At 36.7% G+C, this 24,950-nt stretch overlaps 3 protein-coding genes across 3 annotated transcripts in view; 1 reads left to right on the top strand and 2 right to left on the bottom strand.

Annotated features, from left to right (window-relative positions):
* LOC105198047 (putative polypeptide N-acetylgalactosaminyltransferase 9) overlaps nt 1-4,389 on the bottom strand; it is a 197,252-nt gene extending 192,863 nt beyond the window's left edge. The window contains 1 exon segment of the mRNA XM_026134663.2: nt 3,960-4,389. The gene's annotated coding sequence lies outside the window, so the exon portion shown is untranslated.
* A 4,715-nt stretch (nt 4,390-9,104) lies between these two features.
* Nucleotides 9,105-12,580, top strand: LOC113003768. Its single transcript, XM_026134645.2, has 3 exons — nt 9,105-10,142; nt 11,414-11,554; nt 12,171-12,580. Exons 1-3 carry the CDS (start codon nt 10,103-10,105, stop codon nt 12,518-12,520), a joined length of 531 nt encoding a protein of 176 aa, XP_025990430.1. The 5' UTR covers nt 9,105-10,102; the 3' UTR covers nt 12,521-12,580.
* Nucleotides 12,581-16,497: 3,917 nt separating this feature from the next.
* LOC105192802 (T-related protein) lies at nt 16,498-22,343 on the bottom strand. Its single transcript, XM_011157052.3, has 6 exons — nt 21,471-22,343; nt 20,209-20,304; nt 18,716-18,959; nt 18,419-18,572; nt 18,108-18,302; nt 16,498-17,957 (listed from the first exon to the last, which is right to left on the bottom strand). Exons 1-6 carry the CDS (start codon nt 21,782-21,784, stop codon nt 17,053-17,055), a joined length of 1,908 nt encoding a protein of 635 aa, XP_011155354.2. The 5' UTR covers nt 21,785-22,343; the 3' UTR covers nt 16,498-17,052.
* Between the last annotated feature and the right edge of the window lie 2,607 nt (nt 22,344-24,950).

Raw genomic sequence — 24,950 nt, 5'->3', positions numbered from 1 at the left:
TATTTTCCACCTGGAGTGTGTATATCGCGCGGCTCTGCGATGTCAATTAAACTTTTTCTGCCTTTATGTTTGCCCTTCGAAATATATCGCCACAAATCCGGCCGATGAATCCGTGCGTGAGGCATGAACTTTGTTTTTATCTCGCGAGGTTACGCTTTCTCTCTCTATACTTTTGCCGCGAATTAATTGCGATCGACTGATCACCAGTTATTTCTGAAATTATATAGCGATGAACTTTGAAAAAGGCCATGCCCTTGCCGTACGTATTGAGAAAATTTGGCCGCGTTTTCATCGTTCTCCTTTATTATCGCGCCCCGTCGCGTCGTTCGATTGCTCCACGTGTTTTCGCGTCCACTTAGATTAATTAAAAGCCTGGTATTAATTAAATGCCGCTCGAATAAATATGCAGCAGTTGGAAACTGGTGCGCGCGATCGGATTGTTCGCGTAGCGTTTTTCACGCGAATGCACTTACGATTAATCCTAAAGGGCATGCAATCGCGCCGGACGCATTTGCCAGTTATGCATAATAATCGAACAATTTGCATGTATTTCTTTAACATTTCTGTATCATAGCCGTCATCTCGCCAGAATTTTAATATCGAATAATACCAACAATTTCGGCGTCTCATTGACACAAAATATAATGTAATCAATACCGCCCGTGTAATATGCACGAATGAGAGAAAAAGCGTGTAACGCTTCCTCATCATACAAACAACTTATCACATTTGGGTTTATTTCATTCGGTCGTTTTCATTTTCCCGCCATGAGAGCAATGTGTGTGTGTATGTGTGTGTGTGTTTGTGTGTGTGTGTGTGGATGTGTGAGGAGTATGCGAACATCAACCTCGGGTGGGTCATGAACGTGGCTGGCGCCGAGAGGCAAAGTTCGAGAGCATGTCGGTCGTTAGAATTGTTTCACGACTTTCTTTACGATCGTACCCGGGGCCATTCTAATTTTTCACCGGCATACACGTCGCGCAAACGTCTTCATCTGAATGTTATGTTTCGCATGTATGCGTATCCGTGCGCATACGCGGAATACCCGGAAACGAGAGAATTTTCAATTCGAGCCCGCCGTCTCGTACTTTTCATTTGAATAATTGTACTACTGCCGAAAAAAAAGTAAGCAAGCGCACGTAATTAAGCGTAAATAATGAAACAATCATCTACAGTGTGTAGGCTGTAATGCGCTTCTCCGTTTCCTGTTTCTTACTTCTTGCCTATTGTCTTTTTGTCTTTCCGCGTAGTATTTTATCGGCAATTGTGTCATACATTTCTTATCATTTTCGAGTTCGTCAATTTTTATCTAGCCAATTTCGATAAAACAATCCACTAATTGCAAGAGGCAAAAAAAACAGCAAGCAAGAAGCAAGAAATAGGAAGCAAAGAGCGCATTATAGACTAACCTTTAGAATATCGATTCAAAATTATATTAATGCAACTACGCGAGGAGTAAAAGAGAAGAGGGATTGGAAAATAAAATCAATTAAAGTTAAGCGTTTTGCGGGAGCACTAATTAATTTTAATTTCCATTACTTGTTTACTTCATTATTTGATAAGATTAATCGATAAAGGTAAATTAATCTTTTCAAATTAAGACGTAATTGGCAGAAGAGAGTTTGAACACGCCTAGCGTCCGACCACGAAGTGGTAATTTTTGCTGCTTCGAAGCACGTTTCTTCGCGGTGATAAATGCAAACGAAAAACAGGATGCAACGACGCGCAAATACTATTATACATCGCGCATCTGGTGCGCCCTATGTGTGCACAACAAAACACAAGTTGCGTCGATTTTGAAATAATAGCGTCGAAAACGATATCGATTACGAGAATTGCTGACTTTCGTAATATATTCGCTAGCAAAGCACAGCCGCATTCCAGCGCGGGTTTTACAAATCCGATCGAAGCTTCCCCTCATGTTCGATCGCTATATTAAAACCAAAGGCATGCACTGTGCACTCAATTTTTATATACGCAATCCATTTTTACGATACATTATCAATCGGAAACAAAATTCCAATTTTATTTCGGACTAAACTTTTTTTTTAAGTTTTAATTACCCTTTGGAAATATCTTAATTAAATATTAGACCATCTTATCATCTCTCCAATACGATACTTCTCAAGCTTTGCTGAGAAAGCAAGGCACACACAAAGTAATTTCTTGTAATATCAAAAATAATCCTCAGATATCCTATAAGCAATATAGCGAAGCAGAAGAATTTATTGAAATTATGTTATACACAGTTGGAAAATTTGTGTTGGTTTAACACACGACGTATGTCAGTCCAAACAGTCCACTCAAATTTTTATGTTAATTTAACACAAGATAAATATATTTGAAAAAAAAACAAATATTATACGAAAAGATAACACTTCAATACAATTTGGAAACATATGTTTTTTAACATTTATAATATGTTGGCACGTACATTTTACTCATTGATTTTAGACTTTGTATTTTAAACCTATATTATTTTTATGTTAAAGTATTCTTTTTATTTGCTTATTTATATCATTTTAACTGTAAAAAATGTTAAATATTAATTTAACGCAAACTGTTCAAATAACATAATCACATTATGGTAAATTAACATAAAAATTTTAATAAGGACCGGTTTTAACATAAATACAAAATGCTTTCTACCGTGTACACATTAAATTGTATTCATTATAATATTTCTACCTACATTCACATTCCAGATCAATTAAATATATTTCATACTGCATTATGCACAATCGATTATATATAATTTGCCTTCTTTCTCTCTTAAAAAAAAAAAATTCTCACCCAGGAATGTCCCCCCCATAAATTGCACCGTTGTCCCGCGATCTCAGAAAAGCGTGAGAAACGTCGTTTTAATCGTCGCGTGCATGCGAGTGATCGCGTGAAAATACTCGAGGTAAATCCACCGTCAGACGACAAGCTCGGAAAGTCAGGGGGACTCGGGGGAAAAAAGAAAATAGAGGAAAAAAAGAGGAGGGAGAGCACCGAAGCCTCTCCACGAGTAGCGCCTCCTCTCCTCGATGTTTTTTTTTCTTTTTTTTTTACGCGGATTTGCCGGTGACGCCGGGATACGCGTGACGGCGGCACTCGAATGCTACCTGTCCATCTTGTTCGAGGAGATCACGTGGACCACTATCTCGAGGGCGTCCACTTGAAAATAGGGATTCGCGGAAAATCACGCGGGACGTTAACCTATTTTCTATTCGCGGGCGAGAGCCACTTTTGACATCTGGTCGTCCTCTACGTCGCGCGACCCACATAAACAGGTGCGCCATGCGCCGCATACTTCGCGACGTGAGAATGCCGAAGGGTCAATACGGAAGGTTATAGACACTGAGCTTTCAGATTTCCGCGACAAGGATCCGATTTCTGCCTCTCATCGCACAGATTCGCTCGATCAATCGGAAGTAATCGTACGCGCATTATCTCGAGATTAAAAATCGCGTCGATATTTCCGAAATGGAAATATCGATCACGAGCTATAATTTTCAACGACCGTTCGCGTGAAAATTTCATCGAGATTCCCTGTGAATGAAAAATGTTTATGCGATCATTAAGCCGTGCGCTTTTGCAATAACTTTTAACGAGAGCAGTCGTTCGCCGATGAGGGGAAAAAAAGTCCCGGGTAAAATTGTAAATTAACATCACGTTCTCTGAAGGCTAATGAAATCTCGCATTCGCGTTTTAAAGGCGCCAACTTCAGGTCGGAGCAGCTCCGTACACGGTAACGAGATGACATGTGACGTCAATGGAAATCGCTCTGCTACGCTCAATAAATTTTACAACCGTGAAAGAAAGCACGTTGCTGGAAGGAGAGACTACTCAAAGGGAACGACGTTCCTTCAAATAATCTCTGACGGCGGGGGCGGGCGGGAGGGAAGGGATATATACCTCGAGCGTGTTTCGAGCGACGGAACGGTATGATATGTATGTGTGCACACTCGACTCACCGACATCGCCGCCGTGAAATTCGCCGTCGTGAAGAACAACGTATCAATCAAACTGCGACGCAGTCCTATCTCTCGTTGCCGCGCTCATCGTTAATCACACACTGCAGGACACACTTGGTTGACACTCGCGGGTCGCGCACAAAACTACGGACAAAGCACTGACCGCGACCGCGATGCGGACCGACGGATGAATGAATGCCGAGCGGCGTGTCAAGAGCGACCGCGAGCGAGCGAGCGAGCGGTTGATAGTTCGCGTCGTCGTTCAGATGCGCGAGAAACGCCAACGTGACGACGCTCACACGACGAGCGACCGGCTCCGACTGTCGCGACGACGAGCCACCCGCTGTTATCAAAGCCGACGGGCGCGAGCAGCTCCGGCCCTCTCCTCGTCCGACGTACGGGCAACGCGTACGCGACACCGCCACCACCATTACCACTGGCGCGCTCGCGCTCGCTGGCCCTTCGACCGACTTCACGCGGTCGTCGCCGGGCGGCGAACGTCCCCGAGCGCGGCCGAGTGCGCCCGAAGCGGCCGCGGCGGCCGCTCGCGCACAACACAAACTCGACGTCTCGACGAATTTCTCCTTTGATAAACGGAAAGAAACGTACCCTGTCCGGGCCTTTTCATAGCGAAGAATTTCGGACTCGAATCGAATAGATTGAATGCGACAAGCACTGTCACATGGAGTCTCATCTGTGTCAGATTTTAAATTGGAAACTGACACATTTCCTACACAATCATTTGGACCTAGCGAACCCATCAACCTGAGCTATGTATACATATATATATTTACTGGGTTGAGTAAATTAATATATATATATATATTTTTTTTAACTAAATTAAGTTGAAATTAATGGCTTATAAAACTAATTTAGTTACATAAAAAGTTACAATTATCAAACAACATTTAACTTCAAAAAAGTTAATGAATTAAAACTTATGTATTTCAAAAGTAACTAGTTAAAGTTCAAAATTAAATCATTTAAAGTTAATTAAGCTAGGTTAAGGGTTACTAACTTTTTAACTTTATTATTTAATTTTATCTTTTTAACTTACTATTTAATTCTAATATTTACGCATGATACACAGAAAAAAATGCTTTTGTTAAAGTTCGAAAAAATTTTAGCTGGACACAGATCTGAAAATAATTTTTTGTTAACTCAACAAAATAATTATGTAAAGAGCTTAAGCTAATTGATATAATGTGACAACTTTTTGAAGCATTATTATGCTTAAATATCTTACATAAAATTATTTTAATACAACAAAATTATATTTAAATGTATGTGTCAAGCTAATTTTAAATACTTCAATGAAACTGTTTTCTTTATGCATGCATTTATCAATTAATTAATGAATAATGGCACGCCAGTCTAGATCAGATCTTGATCTCTCAGTTGCTCAAAGATTAAAAGATACATTCATAGGTGCATATTTTTATGAGTGCAATAAATATTGGCAAAAATAAATATCGGAAAACATAACTTATTTTATTTGAAATAAACAAAATAAACAGAATAACAAAAACTAAAGTTCATTTATTTATATTTTTTTCGTTAATTAAACAAAATGCCATTTTACAAAAACAATTGATTTCTACTGAATAAATAATAAAGTAATAAAAAATTCTGAAATATATAATTTAAAAAAACTCTCTCGACAAAAAATAATTAAGTAAATCACAATTAAATTAAAAATTAAAATGGTTTGATATAAATTTATAAGGTTTGAAAAATTTTAAATAAGTAAAGTAAATATGATTAATTTTAGAATTATATTGGTATAATATAATTAAACATTCATAAAACATTGCATATTTAAACAAAACTGTCGGAAAAAAATAAAAAAATAAATATTTTAAAAAATTAATAATCTCATCAATTTCACAGCTGTAACATAAAAGGAGTAAAAAATAGGAACAATGACAATTTTTAAATCGATCATAGCCTCAATAATTCCAATGATACAAAAACATGTACAATGAAAAGAAGACAGACGAAGCGTTTAATGCCGTTCTAGGGCAAGAACGTAAAGGTAGTAGATACATATAGCAGCACAAAAAAAAGATTTACAACATAAGAAAAGAAAATAGAAAAATAACTAACACAAAGTAAAGTAAAAGTAAAATAAAAAAAAATATAAAAAGGAGAGAGAAAGAGAGAGAAAGAATCCATTCGATCTCTACCCAAAATGCTTTAAATTTAATTATCTATCCTTTTGAATTCAGTATTGAAAAGTACAATAGGCACATAAAAAACATACTCAAAATACTTTCTCTACATTCCAACTCATGCTAATGCGAAAATATGTTTTGGAATGAAAACCCACAAAAAACTTATCCAGCAATTTGCTAAGAAATTTTCCTCCTTTCTCCATCTTACATTCTTCTTCTTTTTTTCCTTTCTCCTTCTTTTTTTCTAACAAAAGAAGGAAAAGATTCTCAAGAATACATAAGTTTTTTTTTAAATAAATGGAAACTATCGATAGTTTGATATTTATTTATATTGCTATTTTGTATCAATATTCTTCTTTGGATCTATCAAGCATCATCGAATCAGCGTATAAAAAAAATATTTGCATCAAGCGTTTTGACGCTTAATCACGATAAAAAAAATTTAGGTCATTAGATGCAGACGGGTTCTGCGGATTTAAATTCTAATCCGACCCGAGCGACTTGGAGGAAAAGCGTCTTGGAGAAGGCTGGTTAATTTCGTTGGACGGCGGCAAACTCTAATGCGGACCCCGCGATGAGGATGCCCCCGAAGGAATTTGTAAATTCGACTCGGATGGAACTTTTAATCGTCCATCAGGGAAGAAACGGGGAGTACGGAAACTTTTCGCATAATAATTCTTTCGTACCAGCCAACGGTTGAAATTCCCCGCCGTTATATTCGCTCTGAGGAAATGGTTGAATTTTCCACGTGTGCATCTAAACGCGACTATTACCTTTATGGTGCGCGAGTAGGAATGGTCAGCACATTTTTCATTCGTGGCCCACTAACGCTTTACAAATGAACCGGGATGACTAGCCGTTTTCATCATTTCTCCTCGATTGATTATTCTGAGAAATAATCTCTTTTAACCATCTATGACATCTCTTGACGTTGAAAAACGTTTGAGACAAAGCTTTTTCCGGTAATGACTAATAACAATCTAATGGTTTTACTAGTCTCGTGATAGAAATTAAAATGCAATTAATGAATTGATATCTAGTATCAAAATTAGTCTCTGTACAGTTAACAAGCTGTTTAATCGCCATGTCTGTTTAATCGCTAATCTGTATATAAATAAAAATCGATCGGTTTTCCTTCAATGAGAGCCAACAATGAAGCCTGGCCGCAAATCGTCGCGAAAACAATTTGTATTTATACACGAGCGATGAGAGCGTACAGCGGATCAAGCGAGTAACTAAACGTTTACATGACGTTTGCACGAATGTGTGCAAAGTACTGCGTTTGCATACACGTTTATAGATGTTGCAGACACACCTGGGAAATCAGCCGTTTCTCGTTGCGCACTTGATAAATGCTACGCGGAAAAGCGGGGTCGTGGATAATTGCGGTTCTTCTCGCTGCATAATGAAAAATTCGAATTACTCCACTGTGCGATTACAGATTCCTACTAAACTGAAACTCGTACCAACGTGCAGTTCGAATCTATTAAAAAATTTAGTATTGTTCTTATGCTAAATTTATTCATTCTCAAGTTTGCAACACAAATATTTTAGATTTTTAATTGTTAAGCACCGAGTTTCCGCACTTGTTATTTTATCTGACACTGTCTGTTCTGTCTATTTAGTTTCTTTATAGATTAAGTAGTTTCTTTCTAGGTTTTGCTCTGGACTCCACGTAGGTGGAGTTAGAAATAGAAAGAAATGAAAAATATATAAAACTAGAAATACTTTAGAAGACTATTCACTCAAGTCGACTGAAAAAAACTTGTACTGTAATTAATTGCTATTAAGCGAAATAAATCGATGTTAATGGAAAACGAGTCGTTACTTTTTTATTAATTCCTTATAATATTCATGCATTGCTATTTTAAATACAAGATCTTACATTTTTCAAACATTGCTGAATTATTTAATTTTATTTATTATATTAAAAATTTGGTTATGCTACATTATATTTTGTGCATGTAATAAATCATAATTATTTTAAGAACTTAAAACTAACATACATTGAATTTAAACAGTTGTAACATCGTAATAAAATCATCACAAATAAATAAACCGCAGCTTGTTTCGAAAAATAAAATCTTAATTTCAATGTTTATACACTAGCTGTTTTCAGAGATGATTTATTACTTTATTCTATTGAATTGCAGCTCATATATTAACAAAGTATGTTAACAAATAAATTTTAAATATGTAAAGTAAAAGTGTAACTGTAAAAGCAATTACTAAATTAGTTACTAGTTACCAAAAAATAGAATTAAATTAAATTACAGTTATAGAACAGAAAGGAATAAAAGTTACAGTTAATGGAAAAAGATAACTCTAACTGCAACTTTCGTTACAAGCAATAAATTATTCTGTTCATAACTATTCTCAACTCTGCTTGTAAATTTGTCTACGACATATACGCTGTTAGACGGAATCACTGAAAGACAGTAAATAGTTACTGATTATTAAAAATATATATTAGTTTGTTTTTTACACTTTAAAGAAGAAGATATGAAACTTTTAAATAAGGTCGCTTGTAAAAATTGGCCTCCTCGATTCCTCGATTCCTTTTCACTCATGGTAATCAGTAAATAGTCGTAAAATAGTCCACGAAGTGAAGCTTAATAAAAAAAATTTAGAAAAAAGAGAATAATAAAATGCAGATAGGCAAATATGCACGGATAGCTATTGAAAGAAATGAAAAATGCTTTTAAGAATATTCTGTAAATTTTATACATAAAAGCATATTCTTGAATGAAAGAACTTTATTTGCGGTCCATTTTTACGAGTTTGATAGATACGAGAAGTCACATTTTCAAATTTATGACCTTTTCCCTCTGCTGTTTTTTTTTCTCTTTATTTATACTACGTTCTTTTATTGCCAAATCCATAAATTACCGAGAAAATTTCGATCCGTTATTGACACTCCGATTCGATACATAGAATATTCAAAAGTTACTTGCAGGTAAAGACTACGGTCAATCAGACACTACCTATACTGGTATGCTACAAATACTTCGAAGCATTTGACTAACCCATCAGAATAAAGAATTTAAAATTGAACCAGTCAAAAGATGCTTCAAAACATTTGTAACATTATCTTGACCGCACCCCAAAGTCCTAGTCCTAAACAATCAGAGAAGAGCAAAGCGGGTCTAGCATGCTGACTGGCTGACCACTATGCTTAAAACCGGGAGTGTTGGTCCGAATGATAAGCATATAAATTGCACTCGCGCGTATATGTATGTGTGACGAATACACACATAGAGACATGCGCACGCATACCACACACACACACACACACACACATACATCACATATAAAGTACATTTTATTTTATAAAATATATTCTTGGTAATTGTTTATATTAAAAGAGGAACACAATGTTCTTATTATAAATTTATTTTTATCAAGAAAATGTGAATTGAGAATATAGATCATTGGCTTTAATCATTGTATATATATAGTAATGAAAACATCGATAATCTTTTTTTTTTTTAAACTTAACTTGGCAAATATTGCTCTAACATATCTATTCTAATTTTACCTCCCTCTCCCCCCTCCCATCCCATCTCAAGTAGTTACATCAAAAAGAGCCGCGTGAGTTAAACGGAAAATATGACGACAAAAAAATGACGCCGCTCTCTGAAGTTTGCTACTGTTTTTTTGTAGTTGCAATCGAATGCATAGATCAGTGTATCAATGAGCCCGACACATTAAAGCGCGACGCCGCCAGTCGCGCCGCGGAGACAATGTCTGCAAAGGCAGCGAGCGCTTTTCGTGGAATCGAAGATCGCTACCGTAAAAAAAGGGAAAAAGAGTAGGGAGAAGGGCGGGGAAATTCACTTCTACGTTTTCTTATGCTGAACAGTTAGTCTTTACGCTCCAGTCATAGTGATAACGTCGCTGCAGAGCTTAGAAATCTAAACGCTAGGAGGAAAAAGAACTTTGTGCACATTCGCTGTTCGACGTATCAAAATGAATACGAGACTGAACGTTCTAAATCCTAAAACGGAAAGTGAGTACTTATATAATTTCATCAAGTTAATTTGTTGCTTCGAAACAGTAAAGTATCTGTAGGGGAAAAATAGGAAAGATATGATTTATCGATGCAACGCACGATACGGACACTCCGCTGTTACATTATTTTTTTATGACTATGTTCCGAATTTGTGCATCAAACGCATAGAGCATAATTTATCCCTGTTGTTCATCGAATGTTAAACAAATACAATTGTTAAGTAAATAATAAGTGCTCTATGCGTTTGATGCGCATATTCTTAACGTTAACGTACCTACACCACTATGAATTATTGGATGAATCCCTCCTTTTCGCTTGGCGCTGCGCGCGGCTGCTGCGCGTATGCATATACGCGGAGCGTGCACGTATGTACGTACCCATAAAAGAATGAAATAATAAAGCCCATTGCACATAAAATGCATAGTGCAGCACAGGCCTACAGCCGCACTTTTCGATCGATTTTGCTTACTGTCATAGAATCTAGACTGCGCGCGGAGATAAGCGAAGCTCAAGCTCAGGGACGGTATTAGCTTTAAATCGTATATACATATATGTATGATGCCTTGAAGCATATTGCCTCGTGCGCTGTTCATTGTTTAAAGTCATATTATTAATTATAAAATAATTAATAAAATAATTGTACTAATAATTCAAAATATCGTCAACACTTAAATTAAAGAAAGAAGTCAATATAAAAGCAGTACATGTTTGACATGTTGAATATGTACTATAGTAGTACTGCTAAATCGTACATGATCGGTATTCGACTAATTAATTGTCAGTACTGTGCCAGTATTATTCATCAATGTTTGATTGCCGATACTGAATCAACATCGGGCCGTATTTTTTAATATTAGCAAACTCCATTTAGAAATCATCTTATAGTAATGATTCGGGCATAGTCGTAAAACAAATGGAGTAGCAGTGAGTGCTAGGGGGGTGTACATAAAGAACGAAGAATCTCAAATCCGAATTTCATATTAATTTTGAAATGTATAAATAAATACATGTTTTTCAAATATTTGTTCAACAATTTTTGTTTAACGATATTTCGAGAAAGATCAAATCATTGTTAGGGTTGTAGTTATAATTTTTTTTTTTTTTTCTAATAAGATCGTCTTTGTTTCTTCTTGCTTATATTTGTTGTTTCGGGGAGATGTATTTATTGGTTGCTTAAAATAAAATCGGAATAAACTGTATCAACTTTTCAGTTACAGATTGTTTATACATGAAAATGTTATAATATTAATAATAATTATATTTTTTAGATATGTCTAACGAAGTTATGGTCGGCGACGAGAAAATGCAGAAATGCCCCAAATGTTCTTTGATGTCTAGACGAAAATTCAACATGGAACGTCACTACAAGCGTTTTCATGAGAAAACATTTCCAAAAAAGATATGCTGCGGTAAATATATTTTAATTACTTATTAAAATTATGGTAAAAATATTATCCATATACTCGATTTACTTCAATTTATAATTTAAATTATAACTAGAAAATAATATATGAATAAAATAATATAATGTATTATGTTTTGCATAAAATTAATATGTATGTTTCATAATTAGAATAGTAAGTACTCTTTTTATATATGTAAAAGATTACTTATTATTAGTATTATGAAACATACATATTAATTTTATACAAAACAATGTTATTTTATACATATATTATTTTTTTCTTAAAATATAAATTGAAATAAATCGAGATATATGAATAATTTTGAACTTTATCTTTGCAATTGAGAAAAAAATATACTTTTGATTATTTTGATTTTACATATATACATGTATAAAAGAATATTTAACATATATAAAAAAAATATCTAACTAAAAATATCTAAGTATTTAATTATAATCAATTTCCTAGTAAAATATCTTAATGACTAACCATAAATTAAATATTTTTTTATGTGCATACATATACATACACGATGTTAAGAAATAATTTTCTTAATACATTTTTTAACCGTATTTTTCATGATAATTAATGGCATTGCTTTATAAAATTATTTTTTCAGGTATAACATTTTCTACCAAAGGTGATTTTAACCTTCACAAACAAGAAGTTCATGGTGAAAAGAAAAAGTATGCAAACGAACAAAATCAAATGCAAAGTGAGAATGAAGTTCCGCAGTTGTTACTCGAAAATCTAAATCCTCCAAAAAAACATTTTCTGCTTAAATGGCAGGAGAAGTCTTCTATTGAGGCGGAAAATCGAACACCGTTAACAGAAAATGTTAACAGAAGAACAAAGTTAAGAAAATGCGAACCAAAAAAAGATAGAAATTCGAATTTGTTAAATTCAGACGAGAATGTAAAAACATATATTGTTACAGAGTTCTCAGTAATGGAAGCCATTCATTTTTAAGTTTTATAATAATTCTTATTGAATTATTTTTTTTTGTATGTGATATTATAATACATTTAAAAAATTATGCTCAATAACGTAAAATTTGCTTTATATGTTTTGTAATAAGTTTTTTTTTGTTTTTTATGTGTATATAAGTTTTAATTTTCATAATTTTTATTGAGCATTCGTTAAATGTATAATATATAATACGTTTTTCATATGAATTTATTCTTTTGTTTTGTATATAAGTTTTCATATGAATTTATTCGTAAATTTTGTAATAAATTTTACTTTACGTTTATTATATATGTAAATTTTAAGTTTTATAATAATTCTTATTGAATGTATTTTTTTTGTATGTGATATATTACAATACATTTAAAGAATTATGCTCGATAACGTAAAGTTTGCTTTATATGTTTTATAATGAGTTTTTTTTTGTTTTTTATGTGTATATAAGTTTTAAGTTTCATAATTTTTATTGAGCATTCTTTAAATGTATAATATATAATGAGTTTTTCATATGAATTTATTCTTTTGTTCTGTATATAATAAGTTTTCATACGAATTCATTCTTAAGTTCTGTAATAAATTTTACTTTAATATGTTTTTTATATGTATATGAATTTTAAGTTCATATAATTTTTATTCATCATAATCTTTTTGTATGTAACATAATTTTACTTTACGTTTTTTTAATAAAACTTTAATGACAACTAGATTTAAAAAAATTTTTTCAATGGTTTATAGATTTCATTGGAATAACTGTTGGATATTATTCATAGCGATCGTAACACGGAGAGTTGTGTATCTGCTTTTCCTGCCAAAAATTTGGGTTTAAATTCCACTGATCAGAAATATTTAATTTTTCGATCGATGGTTTAATTATCTCAATGGAATTATCTAAACTACGGAGAGTATTTTACCCTCTAAATTAGGCCGTTCAGAACCCGAGGTGTTTTGTGCAAATTTACCCTTCAATTTTTATCAAAAAATTTGAAAAATTTATAGCCTTTTATTCGTAGCGGTGCGCAGGTTATAATCGGAGTGCATTCACCAGGTCTCTGCAAAAGTCTACTGCAAGGAAATATCCTTTCAACATCTTTTCTTTTTGGTGTTGCTTTTCTTTCTTTTTTTTTCAAATTTATAGCTTATTATATAAGCTTAGAATGGCTGATTAAGGTAATTTATGTCTATATTACTTATTTTTTTTCTTTTTATTTTTGTCACTAAATATTGTTTCTATATAAAGTAAAAATGTAAAATATTGTAAAAGTTATTCAGCAACTTTCCTTTATATAAAATGTAAGCTATTTTTTTTTATTGGCTTTTAGTAGTATAACTTTACAATAATTTCTTACGTACGTAAGTCGCTCTTGAGATAAAACCATGCATTTGATATTAACAAATTTATAAAACAAAGGGCTTTAATTCTTTTATCAAAATATATAATACAAAAAATCAAATATCTGACATACAATTACATACGTAATACGTCATAATACGAAATATTTTTTAAAAAATGACGTTTTTTGGTATTTATTATGATATTTAAATCACCACCATATTGTTATTAATGTGAAACTCAAATGGATAGGTAACGGTACGATTACTTCTATAAATTGCTACTATTAATACGATTACGAGAGATAATCGGAAGATTCCAAATCCGATAATTCTCTTAACAAATACAGCGTACATAATTAATTAACTTTCACAATCAACGACTCGTTCCTATAATAAAACAAAGATTATTTACTGAAAAGGATATTTTGTGCTTTATCTAATTGTTTAAATTGAAATGAGAAGAATAATTAATGTGTATTATTGCACTTGAGAAAAAGAATTAATAAAGTGTTTTAATCAACCGATTATTGAAATATCATTAGTTAGTGATATAGTAATCAATTGATTGAAACACTTTATCAGTTCTTTTTTTTTAAAGATGTTTTATTATGATACTTAATTATAATTGGGATTATTTCATATATCATACAAGGCGTTTATATTTTTTTCTGACATAAAAATTTTTTTAATTCTTTTAGATCAAGTGTGCATAATAACGAAAAAATCACTAAATCAAATAATTTAAGTTATAACAATTCATGATACATGGATAATATTTAATTTGAAATTATTATATCAATCATATCATAAAAAGTGCTATGAGGTTATTTTATTTTTGCAATTATATTGTGTGTGGTCATAAAAATCGTGTTTTCGCGAGAGTTGTGTTGTACTCTTAATTATTTTAACTGCATCCCGTAAATTGTTAAATACAGTGAACAAATTTAACTGATATCGACAGAACAGCCACGAGAAAAGTAATTTATTATATTCCACTTTACTAATGGGGCAAATAAAATGGAAAGAATAAAAAGTGATATAGGAACTGGAAATGTATAAAAGAATTTTGATAGAGAAAGAAAGATTGAGAAGAAGAAAGTCGGAAGAAAGGATGAAAAAACTAAAAAATATAAAAAAGGAGATAAAGGAGAAAATAGAAGCGGAAAAATGAAAAGAAGAAAGAGATATTATATTATAGAAAGTAAATGCCTTTTAATAGAAGACCGTAGCGGTTTTTTCGGAATCGTTGGCTTCCGACGGTTTTGTAGGAGATCACAGTAGCTTCTGTTGGTCACAGTTTGCTTCTTGAATTAAGATATTCGTGCAAATGCACTGAATTCAGAAATAACAATGAATAATTGTTACATAAACTTTTAGTTTTTTTGTAATGTCTAAATACTTTAAGCTTTTCTTACGATTTTTATTTAACTCTTTATTTTTTGTACTCATTACTTCTTGACATAAAACAATCATAAAATTTCTTCGAATCAAAGAAATTTGTTAACAGTATAGCAATACACAAATTTCTTTGAGTCAAACAAATGTTTTTTGATTTAAAGAGACTTTTCTGGGTGTATAAAAAGTAACTTTTTAGATGTCGATTATTTTGAGCACAATTTTAATTTTTGAATCTTATGTTTGTGTGTTACACAGTATCATCGTAGCTTCGTGGCTGAGTAACACCGCTCGTTGCGCATCGGTCGGTGAGTCAGTAATAAATTTTCTCGTTATATTTGCATATTTTTCAAATGTCCTTCGCAGGATCAAGATATAATAATATCGCGCGATCGTATTCGTATTTTCGCGAGTGAGTGAGTGAGTGAATTAATCTGAAGAAGTGGAAGAAGACTGGAAGACAATCTTGGGGTGAGTAATATTTGCAACATATATAAGTACATGTAACGTATCTAGACTAATCAATGTATGTTACAGATATTCCTCGGGGTGAAAATTGATGAGAGAAAGCCAGCGTCCATTGTCGCCGAATTATTGTGAAGTTGAGATCATATCATTCTGTAGTTATTGAGAACTAAGGTAACAAAGGTACGTCTTCGGTGAAACTCATATTCTCTCTGTTTTTTGCCAACCGAAGGTTGGCAGCAGTCGGTCGTAAAAATATGCATGTAATGTACATTTATATATACGGATGCAATTAAAATAATTAAGAGAAAATTTTTTTATCGTGTAACGATAACACGTATTTATTACACGTTACTTTCTGTTGGAAATTTAGGGGTTTTAAAGAATTTATTTTATCTCATAGGAATGCATCCATAATCCTCGGATATTCTTACCTGCTGCCAATAAGGAAGAGACAACAATATAATCAATAATGCATAAGATGTCTGACTCATTATTTTACTGTCGAATTCTTTGGTATATTAAAAATTAATGGTTTCGCGAAAATGTCGAGACACTATAATTTATTAATATAATTAATTCAACAAAATAAATTAAATTATAAAATAAAATGAACATGAAAGTTTTCTCGTAAATTTTTCGCGGAGCATATATAAACGGATAATAAATTATATTCCTTAGTTAATTAATTTTTATAAAATTTTTACTAGAAACCTAATTACTTTGAGATTGGAGAAACTTGATTAAAAGATATAATGGTACTAAAAATTAGGAGGCGCTGTAAATTATGATCTACCTTGAACCTTTTATTAATACGATTACTACTATGATGAATATCTTCCCTAGCAAAAAATTAAAGCCAATTACTTGCCCAAGAAAATTATTACTTTAAAGTAATGAGGTGTGGAAGTGATACATCTTGCATAAAACGTTCTCATATTTGAGAAATAGTTTTGCTATACACGCGTACACATTACATTTACAATATTGAAATATTAATTTACAACATGGATAAAACAAAACATTTAAGAAAAGAATATTTTATCTGCACTTTATTTTCTCATACTTGACATATTAATATTCGCGATCGATTAAAAGTAATCGAAATACTACATTATTTAGGACGGATCGATAAAATTGAACATTTTAATATCTATCGTGCGCGATAAAAATTTTCTTGATTAATCGTTTAATATATTTAGCATCGACCTGGCGCCGCGTCACCAAATCGATATTGTGACGATATTTCTCACGGCGATGATTTTACACATAATAATGAGCTCGGACGTGCGTTCTCGCGTATGCGTAATGCCTGTGCATAATTTCCAAGGTACAAATTCGAGTCAAATGGCCGTTGTCTGCGGTGCCGGGGGTGGTGTCAAGGGCGTCCAAGCGTTCGGCTGCTCGCCAGCGATCTCCGTGTCCTGTCGATGATGATTGTGATGATGTGGATGATGGTGATGAGGATGGCGGTCGACGACCGTGGTCAGATATCGTCTGTCGTCGTCCGGCTGTTGCACATCGTTCAAAGTGTCTGCGGTTTGCTCGGGATAGCCCATCTGTATGTGGGGGTGCTCTTTAGGTGGACTGTCGTACTCTACACTAACCGGCGAAGACGTTTCCGTCTGCGGCAGTGCCTGCAAGTGCAACATCTGCGCTTGGGAGTGATGCTGCTGCTGCTGCTGCTGATGACGATGCTGATCGGGGGTGGTCGATTGCACCGGCGATGCGTGATGGTACTCGTGAACGTATTCGTTCGCGTCTGGAGGAACGGATTCTGTACCTTGTGGATGTAAACCCGCGTGGTGCAACCCTGCATGCGAAACAGAACCGTACGGGGACATCTGATGATGCAGGTGGAGATTCAAGTTCAAATACGATTGCTGTTGCTGCTGCTGCTGTTGTTGCTGCTGTTGCTGTTCCAGCGCGCTGGAATGTATCCAAGACGATTCAGTGCAGTGACCGCCGTGCTGCTCCTGGGAGGGTAAATTCGACGGCACGTACAGAGTGCAACCGGTTACGGTGGTCGTGGTGGCGACGGCACCGATCACGGCTCTGCCGAGGACCGTGTGCGACGACGTTGGCGACGGCGACGGCGACGTCGGCCACTCCTGCGACACGGGTGGCGGCAAGCATGCGGAATTGAGATTCTGCAGCGATTCCGGACTCCGCGGCGACCAGGCCGGAGCCGCCACGTAAGCCGTGGAATGCAAGAGCGGCATCGGCGCGTACGCGTCCGCGTGCTGTTCTGTGTATAGAAAAAATAATTCACGGTTTTTTTTTTGTATTTTTCCAAAAAGAAAAAGAAGGAAATATTTTCTTGCAATGTTTGTACGTATTTTTGGCAGAGGTTTAATTAACATTTTAATTAATCGATCAGTAAAAGAATTTCACCTACCATCTTGGACGTACTTGTGCCTCAAGGTGTAAGGCGCTGCTCTGCAGGTGCTTCTGTGACCAGACGTGGTGACGGTACAGGAATTAGAGAAATGATTGCTAACACAAGCCGACACTTGGTTTTGCGCGGCAGCTATCGCCGCAGTGTTGTATTCGTATCCCATTGTAGGCTGCGGTAGAAACAATGCACCAGCATCTGCAAAACGTTATTCGCATCATTAGAAATTTGATGGAAGCCCGGGTTTCGATTTCTAATCTAGCCTCAATATTCTTTTCGTTCATGCGTTTGCATTACGCATCGCGCCAACTTACATTGCGGATAAGTTTGTGAATCGGCGGGCCTCTCCTTGGCATCGAGAAACGCCTTCGCGAATGGGTTATATTTGATTTTCAGACTTGTGACTTCCTCGTTCTGATACGCTGTCACCGCGATGAATTGCGTTTCGGGGAAACGATAAGTGAGAACCTATATATGGACGGCAAAATAATTATATATATATAGCGATAAAATATATAAAACAACGGAGAACACTTGTTATGTTAAAAATAATTATGCAAATAAACCAAAAACGCAAAGAAACGAGGGAGAGAAAGAAGAAGAAAACGTACCGTTCTCTGTTCTTCGGCACCCACTCGGACCAAATGTACACGCGGCTCGTACTTGTGCAGCGAGTTCAGCATGATCTGCCCATTGCCGTTCGACTTGTTCGTCAGTTTCACCTTAGCAAATGATACCGCCTCCTTCATCCAATGGGCGCCGAAATTCGGACTCTCCGGATGTATGTAAATCGGATTAGGGGGAGCCACTTCCGCCTTCCCGCCTGGTACCCACTCACCGTTGACGTATTTCCACCTGGCATTGAATTAATTAGAGAAGGAATTTTATATCTCAACACAAATGATTTATGTAAACGTATGGAGAAAAAAAAGAAAGAATTTATTAGGTGCCTGTTTCTTCGCCAATAAAGAAGGGGCTTTAGGTTGCTTGCATACTTCTTGCGGAAAAAGTCAAGAACAGGGAAAATCCTATAAGCTGACTCGGCGAAGAGAATTTACATTATTCGTAGGATCAACAGGAATCGTCTTTCGTATACTTTTTTTCGATCATCTCCCGAGATTGTTTTGCAAAAACTATTATGAGAATGCCTCTTGGTTCGTTCAACATCGATGACGAATCGCCTGTGAGTTAAAAATAATGTACTAACAAGTTTAGAATCGACTTTAGCGACGTTACGTGATGCTTGAACGAAAGGGGTACGGTAATTACGACCTGTTAGTGTCCTTCGCGCCCCCCGTTCCTTCTGCTCGCGAGATAAATCAATGCAAATCGGTAACGCGCTCATTCGTTCACTATTACCTACGCAATATTTCGATGCTACGCGCTTTCTACTCTGCCCAGCATAATTTTGCAACTGGCACAATTTTCTCTCGCTAATAATTGAAAGATGATTTAACTTTCCAGCTGACAAATTCCAGACCAGTCAAGATTTAACCTTTAGAACCGATGACAAACGTAATATGAGTATTTGCATATGTTGCCAATAAAATCGCTTACGTAATATTTGAAATAAATTCTTTGCTACGCATTGTACAAAATCAGAACAAATAATATACTTACAAATATTTTGTAAGTAGATTACTTCAGTTATACATTATTTCGACGCTTTTTTTTTTTTTTTTTTTAGAAAAACATTTAAAAAGCACGGTGAAGTAAAAATAATAGAAATAATAAAATTTTGCTCTCTGGGAAAAGAAAGAATTTGTGGATGAAAAATTGATTCTGTATACATTGTGTGTATACAACCATTCCATTTCGCCATTCACTGTGTCACCCCGTGTACCATTCACTGTTTACTTTTCGTCCTCCAAAAATTGAACTATCAGTTTAAATTAAATTATAATTTAAAATATAGTTTAAAATAGATTTTTTATGATCACTCTTATCGAATATGTTGACATATTTTCTGAAAAATCTCGATGTGCTCGAGACTTGAAAGAAGGGAAGCAAAATAAAAGTTAACTTTGGATAAAGCGTGTAAAATAATCATTGCTACTTTTGTGAGTTAAGAAAGGTCGAATTATGTAGAAAATATGTGTTTTACCTGTGGGGATCGACTTGCACGAATTCCAGTAGTAGAGTGTACATAGCTGCCGGTTCCAAACCACGTGCAACAACCTTCACCACGGGAAACATCCTCCTGCGGACGAAAGTGACATGTCAAGAGCGCGCAAGACACCGATCGTAAAGCCCCGAGGGTCTTCGGGGTGCGCGCGAGAGATCGATGCCGACGGGGTCCACGGCGTGGATCAAAAGACAACCGCCGCGCGGACCTGGACACTGTGTCTCCTCGGCGCGACTATACATTTACGAGTCGCGTATTAATAAAAACGATTACGGTTTGTCGACTGCGGGTGTGCAGGTAAAGTGCTTGCTCGCAGGCATCAGCTCGACAGGAGAACGTTTTACAAGACGATTGTAAGCATCGTAAAGTTTTATTGCCGACGGCTGAATCTTCCCACAATAATCTCGGGGAACTCCGACTCGCCACGTTTTCAGGCTTTATCGTTCGCTTTGGTGATACTAAGTACATGTTTTGATCGATATTATCTAATTCCTTGCAACAAATAATATTTAGAAATGATACATGATATCTTAGAAACGATGATAATGATTTTCGATAGATAAATTCTAACCAGCTATTCTCGTTGACTGTCATATTTCCCGAAAAGTAGTTTTAAAAGAGAAGGAAAAAAAAACTAAAACTAGTTAAAATTTATTACTTATTTCTTATGCGCTGCTGCTGTGATATTTTATTTGCCGTAAAACTTGTTGGTGACATATCAATTTTAAAGATGTTAAAAGTAAGTTTTCATCGAACTATTGCTGTTACGTTGTAATATAAAATATTAAGTAAAATAACAGACATAATCTTCTAAAAATAAAATAACAGAAAGTGTGCGTATAATAGCTAGAGATCGAGATAGTTTCTTCCATTTTAGTTCACGATCAGATTTTCTTGCCATATAAAATAGAAGGAGAAAAGTATTAAAAGACGCTATTCTCTCAATCTTAAATTGTCAATTTCCGGTTTTAGTTATTTGAGATTCTAGTTAATTTTGTTTCCAGTAAGCAATATTTTCTATCGGATATTGGATGTCTGTCCCATCACGACTAGAAAGATCGCGACGTTTCGTTCTTATAAGTTTTGAAAATCGTGAGATCATTTCTCTCGCGGCATGTCGAATGTTCGCCGATCATGAATTACAGCGATAAAAAAGTTCAGTGGCGCGTCGGAACTGATCTTTCCTTCAAGATGAAATACTTTTTATTAATCTTCCGCTAATTCGCACGCATGTATTGTACCTTCCGTTTTTCGTGACGATCATCTCGTTCGTGATGCACTGGAATCTGGTCCAGAGCTCCCGGTCTTCCAGCGACAAAGACAGCGGCAATCCTTGACTCCCCGAGATCGCGGCAGGAGGCCCGAGACTCTGCCTCGCGATCGAACCCCGCTCTTCGCGATCCTCTCGATCGTCCACAGGACTCGTCCGATTCTGCCTTCCGCCACGCTCTCGCTCGCGATCTCGATCCGGCTCCCTTTCGCGCTCCCGATCGCGCTCGTGGCACGAGGAACGCGTTGGAGAACCCGGCGTTCGCGGTGCGCCCGCCGGTTGCATCCTTCAGCGTTCTCCAATCACGTCACCTGTAACTTGCGATCCTTTCGCCCCTTCCGATATAATCTCAAATTGGAAATTCAATCGAGATTCCGACTCTCAATTGAACAGCAATACAAACTGTTTGTACGAAGAAAAATAAACAGCACATGCGACGCGGTACGTTTTCCAGGCAGACTCTCACGGCGTGGGAGAGGGGGATGAAAATCTGGATTGTTTTCGCCGTCGATCGATTCGCCGATCCCGAATTCGCAACGTCCCGCGAGGAAAACGGATGCGATCCCACCGGCGGGGAGCGGAAGGGGGAACGACGGAAAAGCCGTCGTCCGTCGTGGCACCAGACGTCTCCGTCGGCGGCGACGGCGGAGGATAGGCCGCGAGAAACCGCGCCGCGTGGCCGTAGGCTCGTAACACTTGGGCGCGATATTTCACACTAGCCGGCGAAGACTCGCCGAAGACTGACCGGCGGTATATCTGCCTCTCTGTTCTCGCTTAACGTCCTCTCTTTCTCCGTTTCTCGATGGGTACGCGGCCGCCGAGAGAGGCATCGGTCCGAGTCGCGCGTTCGCGCTTGCCGGGTGCTAATTACTCGCTAAATTAGAAGCTCACGGGTGCAGCATGGCGGTGCCACTGCGGTGTCCATTGGTCGAGGATGATTTGACCGGTCGCCCCGTCGCCACGAAGGCGGGTGCCGCCTTCGGTGTCTTGCCTCGACCAATGGACGTGTGAGTCGTCTTTACAGATTCACCACGGTTGGTGGGTTCGACAACGCACACGTCGTTCGGCAGTCCGCCCACGTCGCCGGTCGCCAGGCTCTCGATTAGTCCTGGCGAACAACGTACGCGGATCCGCACGTGTGGTGGATCGAATCGTCGCCGTAATCGTCACTTTGATTAATGTGTCGATCGCTCGCGAATTCGTCTTGATCGAAAATAATAAACGTCGAAGCGCGGCCGATTGGAAGGAACCGTTTTCGCGCCAAGGTCGCGAGGAAGTGCTCCTCTTCGCGGACCGGAGTCACGCGGCTGCGATATACCGGATCGAGCCGCGACAACGCGACATTGTCACCTCTTACGAGTTAATATTTGCGTCTGTTGCGCTCAGGAAAGTATGCGACGCGTATTTGTTCCTCGTGAGAGATAAGTGTTGCTCTCGTTGACGAGGTGTAACGGTCCTCGACGTATCCGCGAAAAAAAGAAAAGAAGAACTCGAGAAATCGTTTTACTGTCAGTTTCTAATTTCCATTTAAATATTTATTTTTAATATGAGTTGGCGTTAATCTTTAGCAAAAAGTGGAGTGGAATAAAGGGTACTTTTTTCTTTACCTTGCAGTTACTGTTGAGCGATTAATTTAAATATAAAAAAAAGTGATTATACGCCGCTTCCGATTGCACGCTCTCCCTTTTCTTCTGCGTTATGATTCGCTCTTGCAGCAAGACGTCGCAAATTTGGCGGAAATCTCAATAATTTACTTAAAAGCCTCGCGATGCATCGCTGCTCTTCTCTCGGTAAGCAGACCCCCTTTCTATAGAAATGACGTCTTGCAGCAATTTCGATATTTGCCGATTATGAAAATGGAGTTCCTAGTCTATCACGGACGAAACGATCAGGAGGATGGGAATGTGTTGGTCGCCTGGAGTCAAATGACAAAAATCAACAGAGCGCTGTTCTCCTCTCTCGGCCGGCCGCACGACGCATCGTGAGTAGATATTTGAGCAGGTCCGTTCTCTTGTTTGCCATCGCGCACGGTTTCGGACAGCAATCGCCGGACGCGAAGACGGCCGTAACCCTATCGGTTATTTGTGCTAGCAATTTCGTGCAGAGAGCACGTACTCGCAATCGTCCTGGTGCCGCGCGCGACATTACCGAGTCGAAGTCTCTGAGTGCGGAGCCATCTTTATTCAAGGCGGTCCGAGGTTGTCGAAGGTAATTACTATTTTCAGCCTGACTGCATTCGCGATGATTTGCCAGAAATGCCGCAATGACCGACGGTCCTAGCCGCAAACTGCGCACTCGCATCAGCCGCGCGAGAACTTTCCAAAAGTATGGAGGTGTAGATGACAGAAAGTGTGCTGCAGTTAACCCTCGAAAAACTATCTATCTAGTAGTGAGGAACGAGAACTTTTCAGGCCATCTAACTTTCAACGTATAAATATTGTATAATGCGCGAGCTATATATAAAGAAAGGAGCGGTAATTCCTTTGGACCTAAAGCTGGCGACTTTGTAAAAGAGCAGGTACAAGTTTCAATTGTAAAAATCATGACTTCCACTGGAACTTTTGAAAACTTTTACAATGTCTTTGCTGTATCTTTACTATACGTCTTTTCGTAACAAAGACGTTTTCTTCTTACCTGTTGATCATAATCTTCGACGTAACACATGCTGGTGTAAAGTTAGGATATTTATCTTGTCTCGGTTTCTTTCGGCTGGCATACGAGACTTGAAAATTAAGAGATTTCGAAGGTAAGGTTTACGTTCGTTCTGTTCGCTGCACGGTGGCGTATCATAAAAATTTTTACCTCGAATGTCTTCTACGCAACCTGCACAACACTGTAGAGGCGTTTACGATAGGGATACTCTTGATTATTGCTACCTGCCGCTAGTAGTCTTCAGGCACGAGTCGGAAGGTCTTCGGCATTTCGTTTATACCGTTTGAGAGATACCGCCGTAGTTACGACCGCTTTGATAAACCGCACCAAACTCGGCTTTTTCGGCGCGTTCGTCTATTTACAAACTGTATCATTCCCCGAACATTTTTTTAGCGGAAGTTGTGCACTCCGAATGTCGAAAGCGGCGACGTTTACCAGGCAAAGATGCGCCATTGTCTTTCACAAAAGTCTCTTAATTTATGGTATTTTCTCAAGCAAGTCAATCAAAACCGTTTCTAAATAGATAAATTTACAATACAATGCACGTGAACTTTTAGATGTCAATTTATTACGCGATATTACGAGTTGATTTCTGTAAGACATCGCAAATTCGTATAATGAAGAATAGAAAAAGAAGAAGTAAAGTTAAAAACAACGTAATTTTTCTAAAGAAATCATATATTTGCATAAATTCGCGCGACAACTCTTTAATTACTCTTTAATTACTTAACAAATAAAATATTTGAATATTTAAACAAATCGCTGCTTAATTATTAACGATATCGATTACTGATTTTTT

This window comes from Solenopsis invicta, chromosome 9 (genome assembly GCF_016802725.1).
Source record: "Solenopsis invicta isolate M01_SB chromosome 9, UNIL_Sinv_3.0, whole genome shotgun sequence".
In the NCBI taxonomy this organism is placed as follows: domain Eukaryota; kingdom Metazoa; phylum Arthropoda; class Insecta; order Hymenoptera; family Formicidae; genus Solenopsis; species Solenopsis invicta.
Note: the sequence above shows the minus strand (reverse complement) of the source record. Positions and strands in the feature narration are given on the sequence as shown.